The sequence below is a fragment of the Gorilla gorilla genome, chromosome X, assembly GCF_029281585.2.
Source record: "Gorilla gorilla gorilla isolate KB3781 chromosome X, NHGRI_mGorGor1-v2.1_pri, whole genome shotgun sequence".
In the NCBI taxonomy this organism is placed as follows: Eukaryota; Metazoa; Chordata; class Mammalia; order Primates; family Hominidae; genus Gorilla; species Gorilla gorilla.
Genome location: NC_073247.2, coordinates 24,234,963 through 24,260,025, shown reverse-complemented (window position 1 = coordinate 24,260,025; position 25,063 = coordinate 24,234,963). Strand labels below are relative to the sequence as shown.

The window sequence follows — 25,063 nt, the reverse complement described above, 5'->3', positions numbered from 1 at the left end:
TAGCAAGGAAGGCCCCATGTAGAGAGGTAAGGGGGTGGTTTTTTTGTGTGGTGTTTGCTGGGGGGTGTTTGGGAGGGTGTGTGTGTGTGTGTATGTATGTGTGACATTCATTCTCTGGGGAAGAATCTGAGCCCTTGTTTCTGCCAGCCCTACGTCTGAGCCAGCATTAAATCTGCAGCCAAGATCACAGACAACTTGGGCAAATCACTTGGCCATTATGAACTCACAGCCATGGCAACGGCCATCCACAAGCCTGAGGACAAAAGGTGTTTTATTCTGTTGTTCTGCACAAAAGGTTCTAGGGATACTGGAGACAAAATAGCCTTTGAGAGTTAAAGGCATTGATGTGTATTTTTTTTTCTCCCTACTACACGGCTTATATTTAAACTGTCTTAGGCTAATTAATGTACACTGTAATTTTTGTGTGAATCAAAACCTAAAATTCTTTTTATCCAGAGGCCAGCTAAATGAAGGCATAAGACAGCCCAACAGAGGCTTTTAGGGTTTGGTGAGAGGTATTGAGAATTACTAGTAAAATGTGCTAGAAAGCCTGGCATTCTAGCCTGGCCAACATGGCAAGACCCCGTCTGTACTAAAAATACAAAAAATTAGCTGGATGTGGTGGCATGTGCCTGTAATCCCAGCTACTAGGGAGGCTGAGGCATAAGACTCACTTGAACCCAGGAGGTTGAGGCTGCAGTGAGCGGAGATCACACCACTCACTCCAGCCTGGGCAATAGAGTGAGACTCTTTCTCAGGAAAGAAAGAAAAAAAAAACAACCTGGCATTGATTTTTATTTTTTTACATGAATACATCACAGTCATCAAAAAAATGCTTTCCTTATTTTTTCTCGTTCACGTTACCCAATGTTGTCATTGCTGGTTTGAAGCTTGGGAAAATTCAGTCTGTGGATTTATAGGAGCATCCAAGAAAAGCACTGATCTTCCTTAGCTATCGTAAACTTTTAACAGCATGGTGTTCTGCTGGTACTTGGCACCACCCCTATATTTAAAAACATCAGCTTGCCTATGACTACTAAGGACAGCCTGAATCCCAGATCTACTTCCTTTTTGTGCACAGGCACTCCCAGCACTGCAGGGGGTTGGAGTGTGTGTGTTTAGAAATCTGCTTTCTCAGGTGACTCAATTCCCGTCTTCTCAGACCCTGTCTATGGCATGACACTAAAGCATGAAAAATTCCAAGGTTAACAGTACTTGCTTGGCTCACAAAAATGCACTCTAGCTGCACTCTTTTCAAGACGGCTGGACAACTTGGAACATTTTGTTTTTCTTAACTGTAGTCCTTGGAACTTGCCATTTGATTCACAAGTGACTGGAGGTTTATGGCCAAACCCAGTGGGCCACGTCTTAGAGAAAAAACATCACACACCATTGAATATGAAAGCAGGCACTTCAAACAGACTCAGGATGCCACACCTGAGACCGGGAAGATGCCACTGTTAACTAGAAATGGGCTTCTCAAATTTTCATGTGCACACAAATCACCCCAGAGGCCTTGTTAAAATGCAGATTCTGACTCAGTCTGGGGTCACTTGCAACATTCTTTATTTCTCACAAGTTCCTCCCTGCTGAAGCTGACACTGCTGGTCCAATGAACACACTTTGCAAAGCACATGGAATTGACAAATGACAAATGACAAATGGTCCACTCATATCTTTTCTTGACCTCTGATAGTTTTCCTTGTTGCCCAGTAGAAGCTGCCAGCATCCAAGTTCAGCTCTTCTCAGCTACAGATCCACATATCCCTTCACATCATCCAGAGTGATCTTTCACAACCCCAATCTGTTTCCCATGCTTAAAAATGCTCCCTGGCAGACCAGGCATGGTGGCTCACACCTGTAATTGCAGCACTTTGGGAGGCCGAGGCGAGAGGATCACTTGAGCCCAAGAGTTTGAGAACAGCCTGAGTAACATAAGGAGACCCTGTCACTACAAAAAATTTAAAAAATAAAAAATGAGCTGGGTGCAGTGGCATGGGCCTGTGGTCCCAGCTACTTGGGAGGCTGAGGTGGGAGGATCGCTTGAACCAGAGAGTTCAACACTGCAGTGAGCAGTGATTGTGCCACTGCACTCCAACCTAGGCAACAGAGCAAGACCCTGTTTCAAAAAACAAAACAACAACAACAAAAAAAACGCAGTGGCTTCCCATGATTTTGTTTTTTTGTCTTTTTTGTTTTTGTTTTTGTTTTGAGATGGAGTCTTGCTCTGTCACCCAGGCTGGAGTGCAGTGGTGCGATCTCGGCTCACTGCACGCTCTGCCTTCCGGGTTCACGCCATTCTCCTGCCTCAGCCTCCCGAGTAGCTGGGACTACAGGCGCCCACCACCACGCCCAGCTAATTTTTTGTATTTTTAGTAGAGACGGGGTTTCACCGTGTTAGCCAGGATGGTCTCGATCTCCTGACCTCGTGATCCGCCCGTCTTGGCCTCCCAAAGTGCTGGGATTACAGGCGTGAGCCACGGCGCCTGGTCAAGGCTTCCCATGATTTTGAAGATAAAGTCCAGAATTCTTAAGGTGGCCTGGAAAGCCCTAGGTGGTCTAGCTCCTCTATTACCTATATCCTCTAGCTCCTAAATAAACACATTTAGCTTTTTCTTACTAACTTTTTGCAGCAGTTTTGGTTCCTCTAGGATGAGTGTGTGATATGTGACTAAATTGCCCAGTGTTCAAAGATATGCACACTGTGACCAGAGGTGGCTTCTATACTGACATAGAAGATACAGTGGAGAGTGATCCATTTATAGATTGTTGGATATCTACCACACATGCAATCTTAACCCTGAAGATAACTGGTCAACCAAGCTAGAATAAGCTCTACATCCAGCTGTATTATGTCCTATAAATTTTTCCCATATTTTATGTCACTAGCTTCTAGTCATGTTGGCTGGCACAGTCCATAAGAGTTTTATCTGTGCCAGTGGAGCAAAGATGGTGATTTCTGTTCTATAGGAGCCAGGGTTCCTACAGCCACAAATAAAATCATCTGCTGAAAACCTAAGAGCATTGGCATCTGCTGAGAGAGCATGATTCATTGAAGTGATCCTCCAAATTCTTGAGTTCCTGGTTTTCCCTGCTGTTATAAAACTAGATCCACAGCATGAGGTATATACAGAGTCCTTGAGAGATATAAATTGGAGGGAAACTTTAGCTTTGATCTAGTATTGAATTTGGGATTGAACAGCATCATTCTTCTAACCCCACTTGTCTTTTTGAGCCTGGGAGCAGCTGTGATATTTCTTTGGAATGCTCTAACCATTTGGATGAAAGACTGTTTGAAGTGGCAACTGTGGATTTGGAAGGATGAGTTCTATCATTAAAGGGCGAGTGTGCTGCACCATAACACCTAACCCTAACTCCAAATGATGAAAAAGGGTGTGGGTTTAGTTTAAAAATATATATAGATGTATACATCTATATATACACACAGATAATTAATGAACAATTTTATCTGGTTATATATCAGTGTCACCACATCAGCTGTTTAAGTATTCTGGATATGAGATCTTTCTGTAGAAGGACCCATCCAGTATGAATTATTTGCCCTTCTGATCTTCCCTGTCCCCCTTCTCTCCACTCTCTTTCCACTGGCTCTGCAGGGGTCTGTATCTTTGCCCCCATCATGCTGGACTATAATAATTGTGTTACTTGTCTGCCTGCAGTATTGGATTTATCTTGAAGCCAGAAAGGTATCTTATTTCAGTTTTGTGTACTTGGCACCCAGTAGGTCTTCACAAAGTACTGAATTAATGAAATCCAACAGAAAACCCAGTTAGAACCCAGCTCCTGGGTTATAGAAAATCAAATATGTGACAATTCAAAATGTATCTTCCAAAGCAGTGTTCTGTGATGATGAAATGTCCTATATCTGTGTTGTCCAATATGGTAGCCACTAGTCCATGTGGCTTTTGAGCATATGAAATGTGGTTTGTGCAACAGAGGACCTGAATTTTTCATTTTATTTAATTTTAAATAAACGTAAATAGCTACATGTCTTAGTGGCTACCATTTTGGACCACACAGCCCCAAGGCCTCACATCTTTATCCTTTAAGGACCAGATACAACTTTGTTAGCCAGGAAAGCAGGCATTCATCTTTTTCTTAACATGATCATAGAGGCTGAGAATGTGGGGAGGTTGTGGATGATACAATACCCATGTCTGTTTTCTCTTTATAATGAGATACATCAAGGCCAACAATTCTAGTTTCTCTTAGTTTGGGAACCTGGAGAGAATTTGGACTTTGAGTTGCATTCCTCTCACCTCAGTCCCCAGAAAGTCATGTGACAAAATAAGATTGAGCTCTAACATCTCTGCTCACAAATCCCAAGTGTCTGAAGCTCTTTAAGATACTGACTTGCTAGTGAACTTGAACCATATTGTGCACTGATTCCCTTTTTCTTTTTTTGAGACGGAGTCTTGCTCTGTCGCCCAGGCTGGAAGTTCAGTGGCGCAATCTCGGCTCACCGCAACCTTTGCCTCCTGGGTTCAAGCGATTCCCTTGCCTCAGCCTCCCAAGTAGCTGGGACTACAGGTGCCCACCACCACACCCGGCTAATTTTTTGTATTTTTAGTAGAGACGGGGTTTTACTGTGTTAGCCAGGATGGTTCCCATTTTATATAGTTTCCCCAATCCATTTCAGGGAAGTTGGTCTTCCTAAAAACAGCTGCTCATCTTTTGAAATAAAAGGAAGCATAGCTTTCTTATGAAGCCCTGATGTTTTTTATTTTCTAATGAACTAAAGAGAAATCTAGTAATGAGTTTTCATAGTCACTTTCCATAGGTTTAAGCGAATGCTAGTTTAAAAGGAATGCTCACTTAAATGAAAACATTCATCTATGGTGTTTTATGCTGGGTTGTCATTCCATGACAACTATGAAGACCATTTGGGGGATTTTTTTTTTTTTGGCTGGCTTAATGTGCTTGCCCTAAAGTAATGAAGTGCCCTTGATTGCTGCTAAACACCATAATGCGTTTAAAGTTCAATTTCCCCGACAAGCCATTTACTTAAGGGTCTGGATAATATAAACAGAGACGGGAGGTTAGGAGAGGTACTGACATTATCCTGAGGCCAGTGCTGCCTTTACTGAAACATAAATGTCTCCAAACTGAAAACGTCACCTGGCTCTGCCCCTGAGGCAGGTCTTTATGGACATCTCAAGTAAAAGTTTATTTTAAAAATGAATACAAGTCTCATCTTTTCAAGATTAAGAGTGACTTACGGCTGTCTCTCCTTCATTCCACTTCATGGGTGTTCATTTTGGTTTTGTTTTTTTCTTCTGTTCTTTTTTCTCCTTCAAGTACTTAAATATCACCCACCAGTTCTGGGTTCTGACTCTGAACGTGTGTGTCGGGGAAGGGGGCAGGTGGAAGCCGGGGAGGAGGAGGACTGTGAATGAATTGCTTGGGCTGACTGGGCTGGGGGGAAGCATTTTTATTAAAAATTTGAGATAATTTCTGATGTCAACTTGAATGAAACTTGAGTAGACCCACTTGAGTGGCTCTTGGTGACTTTGTTCTTCACTGAATTATGGACCAAAATACCTGTGACCTTTCCAAAACAATCACCTTGCTATTTGTTTGAACCTGGCGACGGCATAATTGCTGTATCAGATTCTCCCAGTTGCCCCGGAGGTCCAGGGCTTGGGGAAAGCTGTTGGTTGCCACAGCAGCAGACGTATTGAAACCCCAGAACTGTGAGGCTGGAGACGACCTGACTGTTGCTTTTCTTCGCAGAGCTGCAGCTTCACTGCTGTCCTCTCTTTTGACTGTGTTAGTGGAATGAGTGCTTCTTGTTGGCACTTGAGCGGGGCTCCCCCCACCACTCAGTCGATCAGGAAGCTCTAGAATTGTAACTACCTTATAACTCTTTGTCAATTGACTGCTCTGCCATTCACTACCCTTCCAGATTCTGAGCAAATTAAGTTGCATTCCCTTTTGGAGCCTCAGGGTCCTCACCGCAGAATGTGAGATCACGGTAACTACCACACTGGCCCTTGGGATGTCGAAGTATTAATATTAACCATAGAGCATGAGAGGGGAGATGGAAAATTATAAGCCTTCTCTGTGAATATGGGGTATTCTTGAAGACCAGAGGTGTTCTTGCCCATAACGGCTATATTTTCTCTCCTTTGGGTCCAGGCTGCTTTGAATGCTGCATCAAGTGTCTGGGAGGAGTCCCCTACGCCTCCCTGGTGGCCACCATCCTCTGCTTCTCCGGGGTGGCCTTATTCTGCGGCTGTGGGCATGTGGCTCTTGCAGGCACCGTGGCGATTCTTGAGCAACACTTCTCCACCAACGCCAGTGACCATGCCTTGCTGAGCGAGGTGTAAGTATCCGGTTCCCTTTAAAAATGTATCTAAGGCCTGGCGTGGTGGCTCATGCCTGTCATCCCAGCAATTTGGGAGGCTGAGGCAGGCAGATCACCTGAAGTCAGGAGTTCAAGACCAGCCTGGCCAACATGGTGAAACGCCACCTCTACTAAAAATACAAAAAAAAATTTAGCTGGGCGTGGTGGTGCGTGCCTGTAATCCTAGCTACTAGGGAGGCTGAGGCAGGAGAATCAGTTGAACCCAGGAGGTAGATGTTGCGGTGAGCTGGTGAGCCGAGATGGCAACACTGCACTCCAGCCTGGGTGACAGAGTGATACTTTGTTTAAAAAAAAAGTATCTGAGATGCAACCACCTCATGATGTTTTTCAGAAAGACTACAGTGTGCTTTCCTAGCAGAAGATGAATGCTTTTACTTAAAGCTCACTTTATGTAGATAGAAAAAGGTTCATGAGAGAAGGAAAAAGAAAGGGCCTAGAATATGGTAGGTGTTTAGGCCCCAGGGTGGAATGTTACTTGGGAATGGTAAGGTGCACACATAGGACACTCCACACATGGTAGCTGTGGACATGGGGAGCTGTGACATGGTGATAGGTGATGCTGCCGATTGTCTCAACAGAATTGTGTTGTTCCCAAGTAACAGATGCCTCCAGCTTTCTCCCAGGAAGTGACCATCCCTGGAATGGTAGGAGCCCTGTTGAGGACTGACCCCAACTCTAAGCCTACAGGAGCAGTATTTTAACGTTAACTCTTCCAGCAGAAGAGCAGATCCCAGGGCATCCTCCATTGCAGAAGAGCAGATCCCAGGGCATCCTCCATTGCAGAAGAGAGGAAGGTCCAGGGGTTTAGCAGCAGATCTCTGTCTTTCTTTCTGGAAACATTCTCAAGGGAGTCGCAGTGACTCCCACACATAGATTCTTGTAGCTGTGCAAGCTCAGCAGCAGTCTACTTATTTCCTTCACATGTCTTCCCCTTTCTCCATTTCCTTCTACCGTTTCTTTTTCTTCCCTTGAATCCCAAAGTTCCAGTGTTGATGTGTCTTATGATTATAAGAAACTTCGTCGCCAGACTGAAAAAGACATAAATGAATTTTTATGGAATGGTCATGGAGTCATGTTGGAGACTCTTCAGTCCTTAGGGAATTTTATTCTTTCTTATCTGTTCACAAATGACCTCCAAAGAAATGAACACAGGTTGGGGAGATTATAAGGAGGGCTCAAGCAGGACAGGGGACTCACTGAGTTCCAACTGTGTGCAAAGAAGAAATGTTTACCAAGACTGAACCTGGGAAAGGTGTGTTGATTTAATTAGGTAGTGATCTCAATCAGTGGCTCTCAAACTTCTGAGAAGCTTTAAGAAAATCCCCATGCCTTACCCCAGACCAATTAGGACATAATCTCTGGGGGCGGGATCCAGGTACCAGTATTTTCCAAGCTCCCCAGGTGATTCCAGTGGGCAGCCGAAGGCTGAGGACATGTCATTTGTCTTTGTTAGCTTTTGTGGGACAAACTGCATTGTGAATTAACTTTCTGTATCTTAAACCTACTCGACCTACTACTATTTGTGTGGTGGGAGTCACAGTGCAAAAGACATCTCCCCAAATTACCCCCTAAAGAAGCCCTGAGTGCCTACTTAGGGGTTTTATCAGAGTGACATTAACCACTAGGCCTGGTTGGGAGGCATTTTGAAAGGGCAGAAAGAACATGTTGTCCATTGGGCCAGGGTTCAGATGCTGGCTTTGCCACTAACCGTGTATCCTCCGATGAGGAGCTTAACTCCTCAATGCCTGTGTTTTACTTATGTGCAAAATGAGGATTCTAACCCTTGCCGCCCAGGACTCAGGTAAGGATTAAAAGATTACAACTGGATGCTGCCCTGAGCAAAGGAAACATCATTCCCACCTTGGAAGGAAGGCCCAGGTTGCTGGGACATGGGCAGGGATGCCGCCCAGGCTGCCCCACAAGTCCATCAAAGCCATCAGTGGGGCGAGTGACGCACTCACAGGAACATCCCCCTCATGTCCTCTCTCCAGCGTCCAGAAACGTAGTCACTACCAGGCAGTGAATTTAATGGTTCAGGATCTCTTCTTCTCTTTGTAGGATACAACTGATGCAGTATGTCATCTATGGAATTGCGTCCTTTTTCTTCTTGTATGGGATCATTCTGTTGGCAGAAGGCTTTTACACCACAAGTGCAGTGAAAGAACTGCACGGTGAGTTTAAAACAACCGCTTGTGGCCGATGCATCAGTGGAATGGTGAGTTGAACCTCTGATAACTGATTGTTTGATATACAACCAGAGCCATGCCTTGATGTATTTCCTTGTATTTGGCAAAAGCTACCAGGTATCGAGCGTGAATGGAGGGTCCATGACACAAATATTGGCCTTACCAATTTAGAGTTAGGACTATAAAAACCTTCAACATGTTATTGATAGTAAACTAAAGTCTATGGCTGGCAGAAATAAATCAAATGTTTTCATCAGTGTAAAGGTGAAAAGGGTGCTGAAGATTTTTCAAATGCCAAGTTCCCACTATAGAAGGAGGTAACTTTCATGTGGTCTCAGTGCTCCCCTTTGGTTGTCTTTAAATATGGATCATGGCCATAAAGACATACATGAACTATGGAAAATCGTCCTGATCCTTCTGTAAATACTTACCAGTACCTGCTGTACAGAGTGCCTAGCTGGGCTTTGCTAGCCACTAGAGGTGCAAAGATTAAAACACAGGCTGCTTTCTCAAGCAGCTTATAGTCTAAGACAGGGGTTAGCAAACTAGGGGCTGTGAGCCAAATTTGACCTACTACCTGTTTTTGTACAGCTCAAGAGCCAACAATTTTTTTTTTTTTTTGTTTTTTTGAGACGGAGTATCACTCTGTCTCCAAGGCTGGGGAGGGCAGTGTTGCGATCTCCACTAACTGCAACCTCTGCCTCCCGGGTTCAAGCGATTCTCCTGCCTCAGCCTCCTGTACAAGTCAGGGGAATGGTTACTTTTGTAGGGGAAGGAGGCAGCTGTTAAATAAAATGCCTGTGGAAAGCAGAGGGAAAATAGCCACAAAAAGTGGGAATCCTCCTCCAAAGGAAAAAAAACCCAAAACACCTCCTCACAGCTTTAAAATGACAGCTTTCCCCCTCACTTCTACCCATGAAGTTTCAAAAATAGAGGTCTAGTTTCCACCAGGGCACAGCATTAAGTCATCCACTGCCTGATGTTTAACATATTTGGATCCTTTGAGCATTGGTCAGGACACAGTACATGGAGAGGAGAGGAGAGCTTGTACTTGAGCCAGTGGCACTTCACCTAGAGATGGGGACACTGTGAGGGATCCACAGCCCACCTAGCATGGCCCGCTTTTAGCTCTTATGTCAGATTTTGTTGGAGAAAGTCGAAAGCCCCCTTAGACTGGAGAGGAACTTGACCATCTTGCTTGATTTCATTGCCAGTCATTCATGCGCTGTCTGCATCTCTGGCCACTGGCACCTCATGTGCTTCCGTTTCATCCATACGCTTAACAGATCACAATGCTGACCTGCCTTGGAGGGTGTGAGGAAGATGCAGGTGATGGGGCAGGGCTGAGGATGCTGGGGACAGAAACAGGACAGAAAGTCATGTGAGGTGGAGAAGGTGGATGAGATCTGCCTGCTAGGGAAGCAAAGCTGCCACTCCATCACCAAAGGCCTTTGTCTCCTCAGTCCTGTGAACCCAAAAGTATCTGAAACAGGTATCAGCCAATTTAGAAAGTTTATTTTGCCGAAGTTAAGGATGCACCCATGACACAGCCTCAGGAGGTCCGGACAACATGGGCCCAAGGTGGTCAGGGCACAGCTTGGTTTTATACATTTTAGGGAGACGTGAGACATTAATCAATGAATGTAAGATGTACATTGGTTCCGTCCAGAAAGGTGGGGACAACTTGAAGCAGGGAGGGGGCTTCCAGGTCACAAGTAGGTGAGAGACAACTGGTTGCATTCTTTTGGGTCTCTGATTAGCCTTTCATTGAATATACAATTCACATGGGAGAGGAGGGTAGAGGAATAGTCACTTATGCCTGGTCTGGCTTGGTGAAAAGACAGGGCAGAGGAAGCAATCAGATATGCATTTGTCTCACATGAGCCTCAGAGGGATGACTTTGAGCTCTGTCCTTTGTCCACGAGGAATTTCCTTGTGGGCAAATTGTGAGGGAGGTATGTAGCTTTATCTTTGTGCTATCTTGTTTAGGAATAGAATGGGGGATTTGCCTGTCGCAGTTCCCAGCTTGACTTTTCCCTTTGGCTTAGTGATTTGGGGGTCTGGAGATTTTTCTTTCATAGTCCTGTGTGGGAGGTTTGTGCCCAGGAACTCACTGAGGAAGCAGCTCTGGACGCTAGAGCCCTCCATGACAGGGCCAGCTCGCAGCGGGGACCTCTGGGAGGGGGACAGTGGCCTTCCCTCTGGAGTCCTGGCCTCTGACAGAAGGGAAGGCTCACTGAGGCCAAGAACCACCAGCTCCTCCCTCCTGCTCAGGTCCTGTTTTCTTTTGAAGGGAAAGAAACCTAGTCTGGAGCAGCAGTGGGAGGAAGTGGGAGGTGGAACTGCTGAAATCTGCTTCTCTGAGTATTTTTGGAGATGCAAATGCTTCCTTGCAGTGCAAGGGAAAGTGTCTCGTTTCTGCAGTTTCCTGGCATTGTGACCATCAGGAGGTGGCCTCCAACCGCCCAGGTATCTCCTGCAGCACAGAAAGTTAGGGGGGACCATCAGGTCTCCACCATCAGCTTCAAAATAGAAAAGCCAAACTAACACTCCACACCGTCTGTGGGCGCACCTTCTGAGAACACAAATACCACGTTTTTGAGGCCGCCTCACAAAGCTCTCTGAAAAGTGGTCAAGGCAGAGGAAAGCCAAGCAACAGGATTCTATTCTTCCTGGATTGCCCATGACAGTGTGTGGGTGAACACCTGAAGCTTTTTCCCTAAGCCGTTGCTTTGCTTGCAAAGCTGCTGTGAATCTTAGAGACAAAAGAAAACTAGAGGAAAATGAGAATTTTATAGATCGAGCATTAAGCTTGTATTCGTGATTATTTGAAACTTTTGGTAATTTTGCAGAATCAGGAAACTAGCAAAGTTCTTTTTGAGAGAGGGCTTCTTGTGGCAATTGCTATTCTCTGTGAGCCAACCTGTTACGAAAAATAAAGGTAACTTTTGAGAAATTAATAAGTTATAATTCAGTGGTATATGGAATGCATCCAGAATCTATCCCATGTTAAGTAGCATGTTCTGCATTTTCAGAACGGCTATTTAGAAAGAGCACCTCTTGAGAGGCTGCCACTGATTAGCTCTGTGACCTTGGATGAGTGAGATCACCTCTTAGGGTTTCCTGTCCTTGTTAGTTAAGAGTGACCCGAAAGGCCCTGACATTGCTTCGGGCACTCCAATTCTAGATCCTCTAGCTCTGGGGAATGTGGCTGGCTGTTACTTCCCCTGCTCCCATGCTGGCTTTTCCTTCTTGCTGCCAATGCCGGGGCGAGGGTCCCCACAATGTGTTCCACAGGTCAGTATTGGGCCTGAAAATGCACAATCCTTCCACTCAGGGGACACACATCTACCTGTTTCAGTGATGATTGTCCTTCCTCTTGTTTTGGCCTAGTTCGTTTTCCTCACCTATGTGCTTGGAGTGGCCTGGCTGGGTGTGTTTGGCTTCTCAGCGGTGCCCGTGTTTATGTTTTACAACATATGGTCAACTTGTGAAGTCATCAAGTCACCGCAGACCAACGGGACCACGGGTGTGGAGCAGATCTGTGTGGATATCCGACAATACGGTACTTCCTTCTAATTCACCCCTCCCCCAATTATTTCATTATCCTCTTGTGCATATGTCTGGACCTAATTATTACATGCGCATCCTTTTAATTGTCATGATCTGTTTCATCCCTTCTATTAGAGTAATTTTATACTTTTCCCTTCAATATGCTATTTTCTGGGTGGAAACTTCAGGGAGGCTTTTAGCTTGTTAGGTATCAAAATTTCGTTATATTTTCATGTTAAGTGTGTAGTGAAAGAAGCTTTTCATAATATGAAACTACTTTATAATGCAGTTCAATCAAAAAAGACTTCTGGATCTCCGCTATAAAAAGATTATATTTTTTCTTTATTTTCAGTTTTATAACATCCAACTTTCCATTCAAAATAATATTGCACACATTGTATAATTCAATTAATTTGCGCATCCAACTCCTCAAATCTGGTCTTTTTAAAATGACCAACTGCTTAAACTTCATCTGTATTGAAAAATACGACGTTAGATCCAGACATATTTTAAAGTCATCAGAACATACTCTATAAAAACCATTATCAGCTGTTAGAAACCAGTTCAAATATTTTCTAATGAGTGAGATCCTTACAATGGGGATCTAAGGTTGGTTCATTGTGACAAACCCCAGAAGAGACCACTGGCTCCTCCTGTCAATTAATTTGGGACTCGACTTCGCTGCTGAGTAAGAGAGGGCAGCTGAGTAAGAGGGCAGCATCCTAAGGGAGGAGTCTAATTACTGCTTCCAGCCACAATGGTAGGAAATCTTTTCTTGGCAGAAACAACCGGGGGTGGGGGGGAAAAGCTTTCATCAGAATTGAAGAGGAAATAACTGTCCTTCCAGAGCTTTTCTGAAGAGAGATGACTATTTCATTTTTGCTGTTTTTCTCATGTCGCTTAGTCTCAACATCTTACCTTACAACATAATACTAAATTTGCTTGAAACTACCTATCAGACTAACCTCTTCTCACAAAGACCAAGGCTGAACAACACTGTTCTTTATGATAGAGCTAAAAACGGAGCCTAAAGTTGGCTGTTAAAGTATTTGTAAATGAATATCTATATGTATATCATTCTCCTATTCCTTAAGTGTTTTGCCACAAATTTTTGGTAATCAGCAATCATCTTTTTAAATCCTCTATATTTGCCTATTTATTGTTATAGTTACTGGTTTCACTGACAATTTGGGGTAATTTCCCATGCTTCTGAAGTATAAAGATGTACTCTTGGCCCGTGTCAAGGATGAAAGGAATAAGGACTTTTTTTCTTCTAATACTCCTTTCCTTAACCTCCTAAGAGTGTTTGATATTTAAGCACAAACTTATGCATTAAAGGGGAAAAAAAGCAGCAGCCCACTGGACAATTGTCATTGCAGAGGAGCCTCAGGGTTTAAGTGAGAGAGAAATCATAGACTCTGCTTGTCCCACCCTCTGGGGTAAACGACAGTAGTGTTTTTTCTTTTTAAAAAATTTCCGGCCAGGCACGATGGCTCATGCCTGTAATCCCAGCACTTTGGGAGGCCGAGGCAGGTGGATCACGAGGTCGGGAGTTCAAGACCAGCCTGGCTAAGATGGTGAAACCCCGTCTCTACTAAAAATACAAAACTTAGCTGGGCATGGCGGCAGGCACCTGTAATCCCAGCTAGTTGGGAGGCTGAGGCAGAGAACTGCTTGAACCCGGGAGGTGGAGGCTGCAGTGAGCCCATATCGCAGCACTCCACTCCAGCCTGGGCGACAGAGCAAGACTGTCTCAAAAAAAAAAAAAAAAAAAAAAAAAAAAAAAAATTTGATTTTCAGTCCAAAAATATTTTCTAATACGTTTATAAGACATAATAAAAATGAATATAAAAACAAAGACAAAGTACAAATCCAGAGTTTTTTATTGGATTCCCACAAACATAAATTACTCCGTCAAATTGCCATGAAAGTTTGAGTGTATACTTGCAATTTTGGAACTTAACTCCTGGCAGACCAGTAACAGAGCTTGGACAGCAAGGCCACAGACCACAGCATTCATGAGGAAATGTATTTTGACTTCAATGTGATAAAATGCTTTATGAGGGGGTTGTCCTGCAGTAACTATAGGGAAAGCCTGGCTTTGAAAATTAATCTTTACAAATATGAACTTCCAAATGTGAACCCTCACTGAATAAAGCACAATTTGTAGGGGAAAAAAAATATCAGGCTGTTTAAATCTCTTATGGACTAGTTGGCTTTGCTTTTGGCCTGTTGTTCAAATGGGGCTATTTATTCCAAAATGCTTGTTCTGCAGACAGCAGATCCATCAATTCTTAATGAAGAACATAGCCTACAATTACACTGTAACTGGCATCCAAAGTGGTGGGGTCTATTAAGAACATGAGGCACTACAGTTTGTACTAACATCCTATTGGGGTTCATTTTACAGGTATCATTCCTTGGAATGCTTTCCCGGGAAAAATATGTGGCTCTGCCCTGGAGAACATCTGCAACACAAACGAGGTAAACTCATCACAGTTCAGAATAACCCTTGAGTATTAGGCTGAGAAAAAAGGGTTCTCCCAGCTGTAGAAAGAGCGAGAGAGATGGTTAAAATGCCATTAAGGAAAGCTCCTTGTTTAGAATCTTTAAGATAGAGCTATATGTAACCATCACTATTCAGCCATTTTTGACCTACAAAAATGGTCACTTCATATGGTCCAACACATTTGGTGAGAATCCTTAAGAAGTGGAGGGCTTTTCCTTTGGGCAATAATTTAGAGGTGATCCCAAACCTAGAAATCTAATAATATATCTAGATTCTTCTCTCACCCCTTCCGAAAGATTTTCAAAGTAGAACACCTGTCACAGAACGGATGTAAGTTAATTTTCATAGAGTCCCTCTATTTCATAGAGGAATCTGTGTATATACCCAACTTTTAATAAATGAGGCCACAGTTAATCATTTATATTTCTGGAATGACTTGCTACTTCTCTAATTCTCATTCGTCCTTACTAGGGAGTGTGTCCTAACACTTTGGTTTAAATTGTCTCAGCCCTAGAACATTCTTCAGTCATTGGCTTGTAACTGTTTATAAAGGAAAATTCTTAAATGCATTCGTAGGTGCTTGTATATTTAAGAAAATCCTGGCAAGCTTTTAAGAAGCAGTGAGTTACAGAAATCATCAGCTCCTACCCTATCTGACTTGTCAATTTGTATATCCATAATATGCAGTGGCTTGAAGCAGGGCTCCCCACCGTGGCTGCATGTTACAGCCATCAAGGCAGCACTATGTTATACTGATGGCTGAGGCCCAGCCCTTAGGTATTCAGATTTAATTGATTTGGGGGGCAGTCTGGGCATCAGAAAGTTTTTAAACCTCCGCGGGTGATTCCACCATGAGGCCAGAGCATGAAGAGAAGGCAGGCCTGTGCCCAGTCTTGCAGAGAATAGCTGCAAAGGAGACAGATGAAGCAGCACCCCACAATGAGTGTAGGCCATTTCATTTAACATCAAATGCTTATGTTGATGCCCTGTTCTTTTGTAGTTCTACATGTCCTATCACCTGTTCATTGTGGCCTGTGCAGGAGCTGGTGCCACCGTCATTGCCCTGGTGAGTAATGGCCCCAAGACCACCCTAGTCTAGCCTCCTCCCTCCAGCCTCTAAATGACAGATTTCCCTTCCAGCTTTTACCAGCCTATTGAAGCCAATGATTCTGGCACTCAACCTTGGTTAACTGGCGCCTGTGTTAACTTACCACATGTAGTTTACAGAAAGTATTAGTTGGTTGCCTTGGCACTGATTGTAGGTGATGTAATTTGGACTCTGGAAAGAAAAGAGGGTATCAACACCTATCAACTAGGCCTAGCATATTACCTTGTTGCACTGAGCACTTAGCTTCATGACTTCAGTCGCAGACAGATGAAATGCTCACGTGAGGCATTACCCATTTCTTTGCCAAGGGATATTAATTTACAAGTGGAGATATGCACATATACATACATTTATATAGTCACTCCCTACAGGGTAGCTGTGTTCCATAAAGTCATCTCAAGCACTGAATTAGCGAATGCTGGACCACTGCTCCTAGGGGAAATACATGGCTAGGTTTCTGTGAGCCTCTGGTCACATCATTTTCAGCAACCTATCAACACATAAGTTTGTTTCGTGTGTTTCTGTGTAAATACACTGTATTTAATATATATTGTTGATTCCTTAATATTGAATTCATGGCCAATAAGCTCTATCCCTATGCCTGAATGAAGCTTCTCTAATGAACATTTTCTCTGGTCAGGCAGTTTGCAACCTTCTTGCACTTAGGGACTCCAGACAGCACTGCAGCACTATGCTTGGGAGCCATTTTAAGCAGCAAAATCACCCACAGAATGCACAAAAATGTGAAAAACGTGGCACTAAATATACTTTGAGTATACTTATTTACAGTCTGAGAGCTGAAACAAGAAGGCAGAGTATTGCCTTGTTCAGCCTCAGCTGGGAATGTGCATACCGGGCAACTCAACTTTCACCGCTCTGCACATGTCTGCTAATAACTGCGAAAGAAGTGCCTCAAGTATTAAGGATTACAAATGAATCTTAGCAACTAGGCAGTCACAAATATGGAATCTACAAGTAATGAAAATCAACTGTATAAATACACGCTCTTATGTATGTATGTTTGTATACATGTAATTTTGGAGGGCTTGGTTTGTGATTTGAGGAAAACCAACTAAGATAGGTAGAGCAAGGGAAAAATCTCAGCTGCTTGTAAATTATTCATTCCCAGTTTTTCTGACCATTAAATCCCCTTAGAATCTATGAAAAAAACCACCTTTAAAATCATGGGGTGACCTGTTCTTTTGGTTGAGCAACAGGTAGGAAAGATAACTGCCTGCTGCTGAGCAGGTGGTTTTGGAAAGATGACAGGATTAAGGCATTTAGCTTCATCCTTCTCATGCTGTTGACCCAGCTCTCTGTCTTGTTATTCTTGAAACACATCCAAGTCCTTTTAATAAACTGAGGGCAGAACCAATGACTTACATTGTACATGTGTGAGGAGAAAAAGTTTGTGTGTGCTAGATAGGAAAATTGTCTGTTGTGATTTTTAAGTGGGAAAAAAACACCTTAGACTATGAGCAGGCACCCGTCCCCACCCAAGTTTAGAAGTGTCATGGCATCGGCCCTCACTGCCTGTATCTTACTGTCCTGTTTTGTTCTCTTCCACCAGCTGATCTACATGATGGCTACTACATATAACTATGCGGTTTTGAAGTTTAAGAGTCGGGAAGATTGCTGCACTAAATTCTAAATTGCATAAGGAGTTTTAGAGAGCTATGCTCTGTAGCATGAAATATCACTGACACTCCAGACTAAAGCAGAGTCTAGGTTTCTGCAGTTTTGTTACAGTAATTTGTAAATAGCTTTAGTAAACTCACCTTGCATGGTAGATTAATACGATGACTTACTGTACATGAATTACACAATAATGAGATCTGGCTATTTCCACATTTTGAAAAGGATTCAGTTATTTACTGACAGTGGTGAGCATCCTTTTTAAAATAATGTTCTCATACTTAAACATTAGAGAGCAGTATCTTTAAATGAATTATTAACACTTTGGAATACTTACATTTTCTGTTATTTTTGATTGCCTGATAACCAGTTTCAATGATGAAAATGAAAACAAGTGCTGAAGATGAAATGGAAGAGAACCGTTTTAATCTGGATTTTGTTTTGTCACACCTTCTGGAAAATACTTTGCAAATATGTTCTAAATTTAAAACAATTTTTTTATGATCACATGGTTCACTACCAAATGACCCTCAAATAAGCGAGATGAAAATTTGAAGAAAAAGGTCACCCAGTTCTCTGAGGAAAAAAAAAAAAGATTTATATGTGGGTAGTTTTTTTTTTGTACAACACAGTCATTCCGTTAGAGCCCACAAAATTGGTAACCTTAAATTGTGTGTTTTGGTAAGTAATAACTGTTTCCTCTTCCTCATAGCTAGTTCTCAAGCTGCATGCAAGATTTTAACGGGAAGAGAAAATAGGCCTGGACCTGAAGGTCTCAAATATGTTGAGAAGGAAGTATGAACTATAAGGAACTTGAGATGTAGATTTATTTTGCAGGAAATACGAGGAAAATAGGAAAGAAGTGTTTGCCGCATCAAGTGTAAAGAATGATACTGAGGATTTTTACATTTTATGAAATGAAACAATGGCATTTACAAAATGAAAAGTGTAGTTTCACAACTAAATTTTGTTAACAGAGCCTGCATGCTTTGCTTATAGTTCTTAATTTTGGTTTTGACATTCATTTAATTTTTTCCATGTTAAATATGTAGTTTAATTATTTACTCAAAATAAACATTGTTCATGCTTTTAGGCCTTTGGGGGAATTGATTTTTATTCACAGGTAGAAAATGTCTTTGCACACACTACACTTATTTCAAATATACAATGTGCTCCCGAACTTTCGCATTAGTCTTTAAAATTACTCTCAAAATGGTATATAAAAAAAAAAAAGCACCCTCTTGTATTTCATTTTTGCTTTTTCTTAACAATACCTTTGGCCATTTTTTTCCAGTTCACTATGTTTGTGTACTAACTTTTCTTCAGCCTTTTAATGCGAAGCCAACTAGTAGAGCATGCTTTCAGGATCTGACAGCTCTGCTAGTAGAGCGAGTATTAATACAGAATAACCTTCGCCCCTTTAAAGTCAAGTCCGTCTAATCTAACTAGTGCCTCGCTTTGCCTTCTCACATGCTCACTAGCCATCATGCTCACCCTTCTCTTCCAGATCCACTTCCTCATGATACTGTCTTCTAACTGGGCTTACTTAAAGGATGCGAGCAAAATGCAGGCTTACCAGGATATCAAAGCAAAGGAAGAACAGGAACTGCAAGATATCCAGTCTCGGTCAAAAGAACAACTCAATTCTTACACATAAATGTTTGCCAGAGTGTTTCGGCCGACGTATTTACAGCTCTGACAAATCATCAGACAGCTGCTCTGCAGTACAGTGTATCCCACCAAACTAATGTAGATGTACAAACACTTCACTGTCTGTCTCAAGCTGCTGGGATGTATCTCTAGGAAGACCTTCCAGTGGGTAAATCTTTTTCTTTAGAACAAATATTGGAGGTTTCATGTTAGCCATTTTAAAAGGCAACACTTTGACAAAATGATCGTTCATACTTTGGGAATTTGTGGCATGTTCACATTTATTGCTAGGGCAATTCTACCAAGACACTCAATGGAATATGTCACACTCCTTAATAGGGACCTGTGACATGCCAGCATCGAGGGATAAGACCGTAAATTCACATATATGCCATCTGTCCTCAAGTGTTATCTACATAGGAAATAAAATGGAATTGATGTAAAGTTCCATTTCTGACAGCTGACATTTATTAAACTTTGGATCAAAGATAATGTGATTCTTATGATTGACTTCTCAAATTAGCTTTTCCCTCCCAAGTCCAGGACCCATTAATTTCCTGAGCCAATCAGAAATATAGTTTTCAATAATGCTAAAATTAGCTACAATTCTGCTGACCCTACTATTAAAGAATCTGGATGCTGGACTCATTGACAAGCTTTCCAGAAGCAATTTTATAACAGATTTCATTTTAACAAAATACTGATCCAATTTTCATTATTCTTGAGAAATGTCAGCTTTGCCTTAATGAGTATTTGCTTTAAATTTCTAAGAATTTATATCATAACTAGAGACCCAAATATCTTTCACAGAATTTTGTTCCATAAATGTTTTTCTTAATTAAGAAGTGTTACCTTATTAAAATGACCACCATTCTAAACCATTTTTCAGTGGTCTGGATACTAAGTTTACAGTTTCATACCAACTATCTAAAACCTAATTGCAAATTGACCACAGACCTCTAACCTCCTACTTTTATAGACTTGAATACTTAAGTAATTTAAATTAGGGTTGGTATTTCATTTTTTTTCTTATCTAAATCTTAGTTTCTTGGAATAATAAAGTTTGATGTTCAGCAAGAAAACTGCTTGAGTTTAAGCCATTTTCAAAAGAAACTTGCCTTTTACATTATTGTGTTCCAGAACATTAAGTGACTGTAGGTACTGGGTATTAGTGATGGTAAACTTTGTGTTGTTCTTTATGAAATGATCCATATAACTGTTGGGTGCATCAGTGCTTTTCAAAGGGGCTGCTTACTATAGGGTTAACTATGTATATTCATTGTTAAGAGTTAACTTGTGGTTTGGCTGTTTCCTGGATTTTATAACATATACATGTGCAGAAATGTATTCAAATGAAAGGAAGCATACCTTTATCAAGATGCTATTAAAATTGAACAACATCAAGTATAATATTTCATTTGGATTCTTTTTGGTTAATGCCTAAAAATGCCTATTTGGGATTTTTTTTTTTTTTTAATTAAGAGAAGCTCTCTTCTGTGTAGAACAGTTGTTCCAAAATAGCTTAGTGTTTTGTTTTCCTGTTGCATGACAGATTTAACTATTCTTTCCAGCAGTGGAGGTGCTGTCAGAGTCCAGTGTTCTAGAAGAGGCAGTGTCTAAAGCCTAATTTTACTTTTCTAATTCTGGTAGCTATTACCAGGAATTTTTGAAAGTTTTGTTTAAGTAGTCTAATATTTTTTATGTAAAGAGCATTAAATTTTGCTATGTATAAATTTTTGTAACCTAACAGTGAATCAATATTTTCTATCAGTGCCAAGGGCTTCCTGTAGTTCTATTCAAGTGTTACAATAAATATTTGTAGATAATAGTCAATACTTGTGTATGCTTATTTTAAAGATCTATTTAGGTGGAAATAGTTGTGGATGTACTAAGAGTAATGAAATAAAATTATAGCTTCATTCACTTGCCTTTTTACCATACATAAATCCTATCTTTCTTTGTTCTCAGTATGGTTTCACTTTTGAATAATGTGCAGAGTCAAGATTTCACATTGGTATGGAAATCAAATCTGTGAGTGCTAATTGTTTTATTTCTGGCAAAAATCTCTTCAGCAATTAAAGAAAATATTAAATAATCCACTGGGCTGTATTGGGCATAAAAGTGCCACTAGCACGTCTGTAGTTCTCTGTATAAAGTCTGTAGTTCTCTGTATAAAGTAAGAATTTTTCTGACTAGTTTTTCAACAAATAAATGCCATCTACCTATAGGATCAACAAAGCTTAAACTTGGGCAAAGCAGAAACAAAATAAGGGCATGTGTGTAGTTATTTTTCAAACCAAAGGTACAAAAGTCTATTGAAAGATTTACTCTGGAATAGAAAAAAACCTAGTTCTAACAGTTGACTCTCTAGAGTAGCCGAGCTAAATATGTTACTTTAGGATTTTATTTTATAATCTGTTTAAACTCTTCTCTCTCAACATGCTTATGCATTTGGATTCTCTGCGTCTGACCTTTCTTAGTGAGGCCCAGCCTTTGTCACTATTGACACATGGCCATTCCTAAATGAGTTGCTGACTCTGGATCATCACCCTTCCTTCATGCATGGCAGAACAATGAGGAGGCTCAATTAGTGTGCTATTTGTCACACTACTTAGTATCTTCTGTTTAAGTAGCATTTTGTGCAATTATTTAAGTCACATGAGTCACCAGAGGAAAACTGTAAATAATGGTTAGATAAAATCACAAGCAGCCTCTTAATTATCCATAGTGATCCTGCCACAAAACCTAGGACCCTTTAGAGGGTTCAGTAGAGATTTTTTTCCAGTTCTGCCTTGTAAAACTTGATTTTTTAAGAGATGAAAATGAAGTCAATTATAGGGAAGGAGCCCATTCATTTAAAAACAAACGAAATACTTGAAGCCCATTCATTAAGTATGAGGACCAAAGGTTCCATAATAAAGATGCTATCTCAGTCTGTTCCTGCTGCTATAGCAAAATACCTTAGACTGGGTAACTTACAAAGACAAGAAATGTATTTCTTACAGTTTTAGAGGCTGGGAAGTCGAAGATCAAGGAAGGCACTGGCAGGTTCGATGTCTGGTGAAGGCCTGGTCTCTGCTTCCAAGATGGTGCCTTGTTGCTGTGTTCTCCAGAGGGGATCAATGCAGTGTCTTCAGATGGTGGAAGGGCAAAAGGGCCTAGCTAGTTCCATTGAGCCCTTTTATAAGGTCACTAATCCCACTCTTAGTCACCTGCGAAAGGTGCCACCTCTTAATTCTATCACACTGGGGGGTTTAAATTCCAACATATGAATTTTGGAGGGACACATACATTCAAACCACAGACATCAGAAGTAAAGACCAGAGGCAGTATCTTTCTTACTATTTCTAATGCCTAGAAAAATCTGTTTTTATGTTCAGGGACAAAACAGGAGTGTGCTAGGAAAAATGACCTCCTGTTTTATAGGTGGCAGCCCAACTTTGGAGAGAAAAGAACACAGCTTAAACTTCCAAAATGTAGGCCTGCAGTTGAGCAATAAGATAGGTTATACTCATTTATAAATTTAAGACAAAAATAAGGAGGTTAAAAGCCAGTTACTTTTATTATAATGAATGAGAAATACTATGACTGGAGAAGAGGTTTCACGTAACTAGATTATTCTTGGTTCACACACTATGGTATCAAAATTAATTATGAAAAAAAAAAAAACCCACACTGGATTACACACATTTTTATTGAGTTTTGTCTGATGCTAGGGAAATATTTACAAAGGAGTAAATGTTATGTAACTTCTCACGGTATGTAAGTTAGAAGCTGGGCAGCAAACATGGTTACCAAGAGTCGTCTAGTTCTTCATGAGAAAAGCCTGTTAAACTAAATTAGGGAAAGATAAAAATTAAAATGTAAAAATTTGTGTCAAGTTTTTGCTATCTTCATAATGTTCTCAATTCCTTCCCTGGGGGGTTTCTGCCCTAGTTTACAATTTATATCAGGATCAATTTCACAAGTCAAAAAAAAACTCAATTGTTTTTATAGTCACTAATTTTGACTGATTCAATAACTTCTTACAGGCAATCTCAAACATCTAACCGTTTCTCTTGGCTGACAAAATGAGCAATTAACAGTTTGTATATGAAAGTGTGTAGGGAAAACAGGTACCTTTCGACTTTGTCACTAGATTGCAGCGTGTCCACTAGGGAGCCTTCTTGGACCATCTTTTTTGAGCTCTGATTACATGGAGAGGGTGGAAAATTTTGAAATTAGATATGCATTAATTTTATGAAATACTTTAAGAACCATTTTTGAAATATATATGTAATTTAAAAGTCTAAAAAAGAGGTGACTTTTAAACATGAAATTTAGCAAGCACATCAAAATAAACTATAGGGTATGCATTTAACACCCATAATACTTCAGACTTACATAAAATATTAATGTCAGTATTAATGCATTTGATCTTTTCTTTCTTGTTCTTAATGAGCCACCCCAACTTTTACAAATTAAAATCTCTTAAATCTTTTACCTTAAGCAAAAAAAGCTATGAATTTTTGTCAAAAGAATAGTATATTTAAAAGACTCAAGGTTCCATTTGAACTTTGGATTTTCTATACTTTTCACCTTTTTGTCTTCAATGGAGAAGACGGATTCCCGTCCCAAGAAGTTAAGCCACGGAAGCCCTGGATGTCCCCCACCCACAGACTGCCCTGCCCATGGCACTGGCACCTTATCTGCCGACTCCTGGTCTTGCTCCTGCTGGATGATTTTCATGTATTTCTCTAAAGGATTTTCACTGTGAGCAGATTTGTCTTTTATTTCTTGATTACTCATTTCTAATTCATTTTCCATTTCTAATTCCTTTTTTATTTTAATCTTCAGTGATTCTTCAATCATCTATAAAACAGGCACCAAAACAGAAAATACACAAATACATTTGTAAAACTTTTAAGTGTTTTAAAAATGCACTAATATTAATCCCGATCCTTCAAGTACAGCCTGTATGCCAGAGGACTAATTTTTAAAATTGAAGTCATTGCTATCATCAAAGGAAGACAAATATGTCATCTCAATGAAGGAAGGTATTAATCGGCAAGTGTCCTGTGCTTTGGACTTGAATTAACCAGGAGTCCAAGGAACATTCATATGTTAGAGTAATTCAAGCAAGACTTAGCAGGTATGTTAAGTGGACAGAGTAATCCATCTGCTAGGACTAGAATTGGGACACAGAAGGCAAGAAGAGAAATAGAGGAAGGAGGGAGGGAGTGTGTGCCCCTGGAAGCAACTGTGAACTGGCAGCCATCTCCTCCCTTGGGTTCTAGTCCCAGCTAGCTGGCACTGACAGTCTCTTCTTTAAACCCTGTTTTCAAAGCAAAGTTCTGCAGCAAAGCACAGTCTACCTTTTTTACAGGCTTGTTTTAAGGATCAGATGAGAATGTACAAAAATTACCTTCAAAAACTATCCTTTACTACAAAACTCCTAAGCTTCACATTCTGTGCAGCCTTTCCCACTGCTTTTAAGACAAGGAGAGGACAGGGATGCCTTTTAAGGCACCTGCCGCACCTCTGACTTTGTACACCAATTGACTCCCCTCCCTGAGCTCAATGTACTTACGAAAGGTGTACAATGGAGCAACCAGTTCAGAGAATCAAGTCATACTTATTACCCTTTCCTGATACAGTTTTTCTAGTTCTCTTCGTTCCCTTTCTGAAACTTCTTGTAGGTTACTCTGCCTTCTTTCTTCTCTCTGCCTTCGTTCTTTCACTTGCTGTTCCCGTATTTTTTCTTCTTCCTTTTGTTCTTCAATTTGTTTCTGATCTACACCTAATAGGACAGAAAATAAAGAGTAGCTTCCAGTATCAGATTATTCAAATGAATGCAGGACCAGTCTGCAGGAGCCCTTGCCAAGACCCACGGAGACTCTGCTTGGCTTTTAGTTGACTCTGTGACCTGCTTCAAGTCACTGTTTCATTTTCACTGACTTCAAGCTCCCGACCCCACTCCTTGAACTGTACCCTACTTCACTTGACTGAGACAAATACGTCACCCTCACCATAACCAACTCCAACTGTCCTCCTTC

The 25,063-nt window shown here is 41.2% G+C and overlaps 2 protein-coding genes across 15 annotated transcripts in view; one reads left to right on the top strand and one right to left on the bottom strand.

Moving 5' to 3' along the window:
* Window positions 1-20,947, top strand: part of GPM6B (glycoprotein M6B) — a 166,793-nt gene extending 145,846 nt beyond the window's left edge. For 5 of the 10 annotated variants that reach the window (XM_019019370.3, XM_055376011.2, XM_055376008.2 and 2 more), the window contains 6 exons: window positions 6,160-6,346; window positions 8,447-8,603; window positions 11,968-12,139; window positions 14,537-14,610; window positions 15,636-15,701; window positions 18,886-20,947. In XM_019019370.3, the coding sequence (XP_018874915.1) occupies window positions 6,160-6,346; window positions 8,447-8,603; window positions 11,968-12,139; window positions 14,537-14,610; window positions 15,636-15,701; window positions 18,886-19,035 (806 nt within the window). In that variant the 3' untranslated portion in view covers window positions 19,036-20,947. Of the gene's footprint in view, window positions 1-6,159; window positions 6,347-8,446; window positions 8,604-11,967; window positions 12,140-14,536; window positions 14,611-15,635; window positions 15,702-17,313 lie in introns of all 10 variants that reach the window. The other 5 variants (XM_004063816.5, XM_055376013.2, XM_055376012.2 and 2 more) reach the window with 1 other exon arrangement.
* Window positions 20,948-22,704: 1,757 nt separating this feature from the next.
* Window positions 22,705-25,063, bottom strand: part of OFD1 (OFD1 centriole and centriolar satellite protein) — a 34,612-nt gene continuing 32,253 nt past the window's right edge. For all 5 annotated transcript variants that reach the window (XM_004063815.4, XM_019019447.4, XM_019019446.4 and 2 more), the window contains 4 exons: window positions 24,650-24,807; window positions 23,712-23,879; window positions 23,148-23,215; window positions 22,705-22,862 (listed from right to left, as the gene is read on the bottom strand). In XM_004063815.4, the coding sequence (XP_004063863.2) occupies window positions 22,820-22,862; window positions 23,148-23,215; window positions 23,712-23,879; window positions 24,650-24,807 (437 nt within the window). In that variant the 3' untranslated portion in view covers window positions 22,705-22,819. The remainder of the gene's footprint in view (window positions 22,863-23,147; window positions 23,216-23,711; window positions 23,880-24,649; window positions 24,808-25,063) is intronic.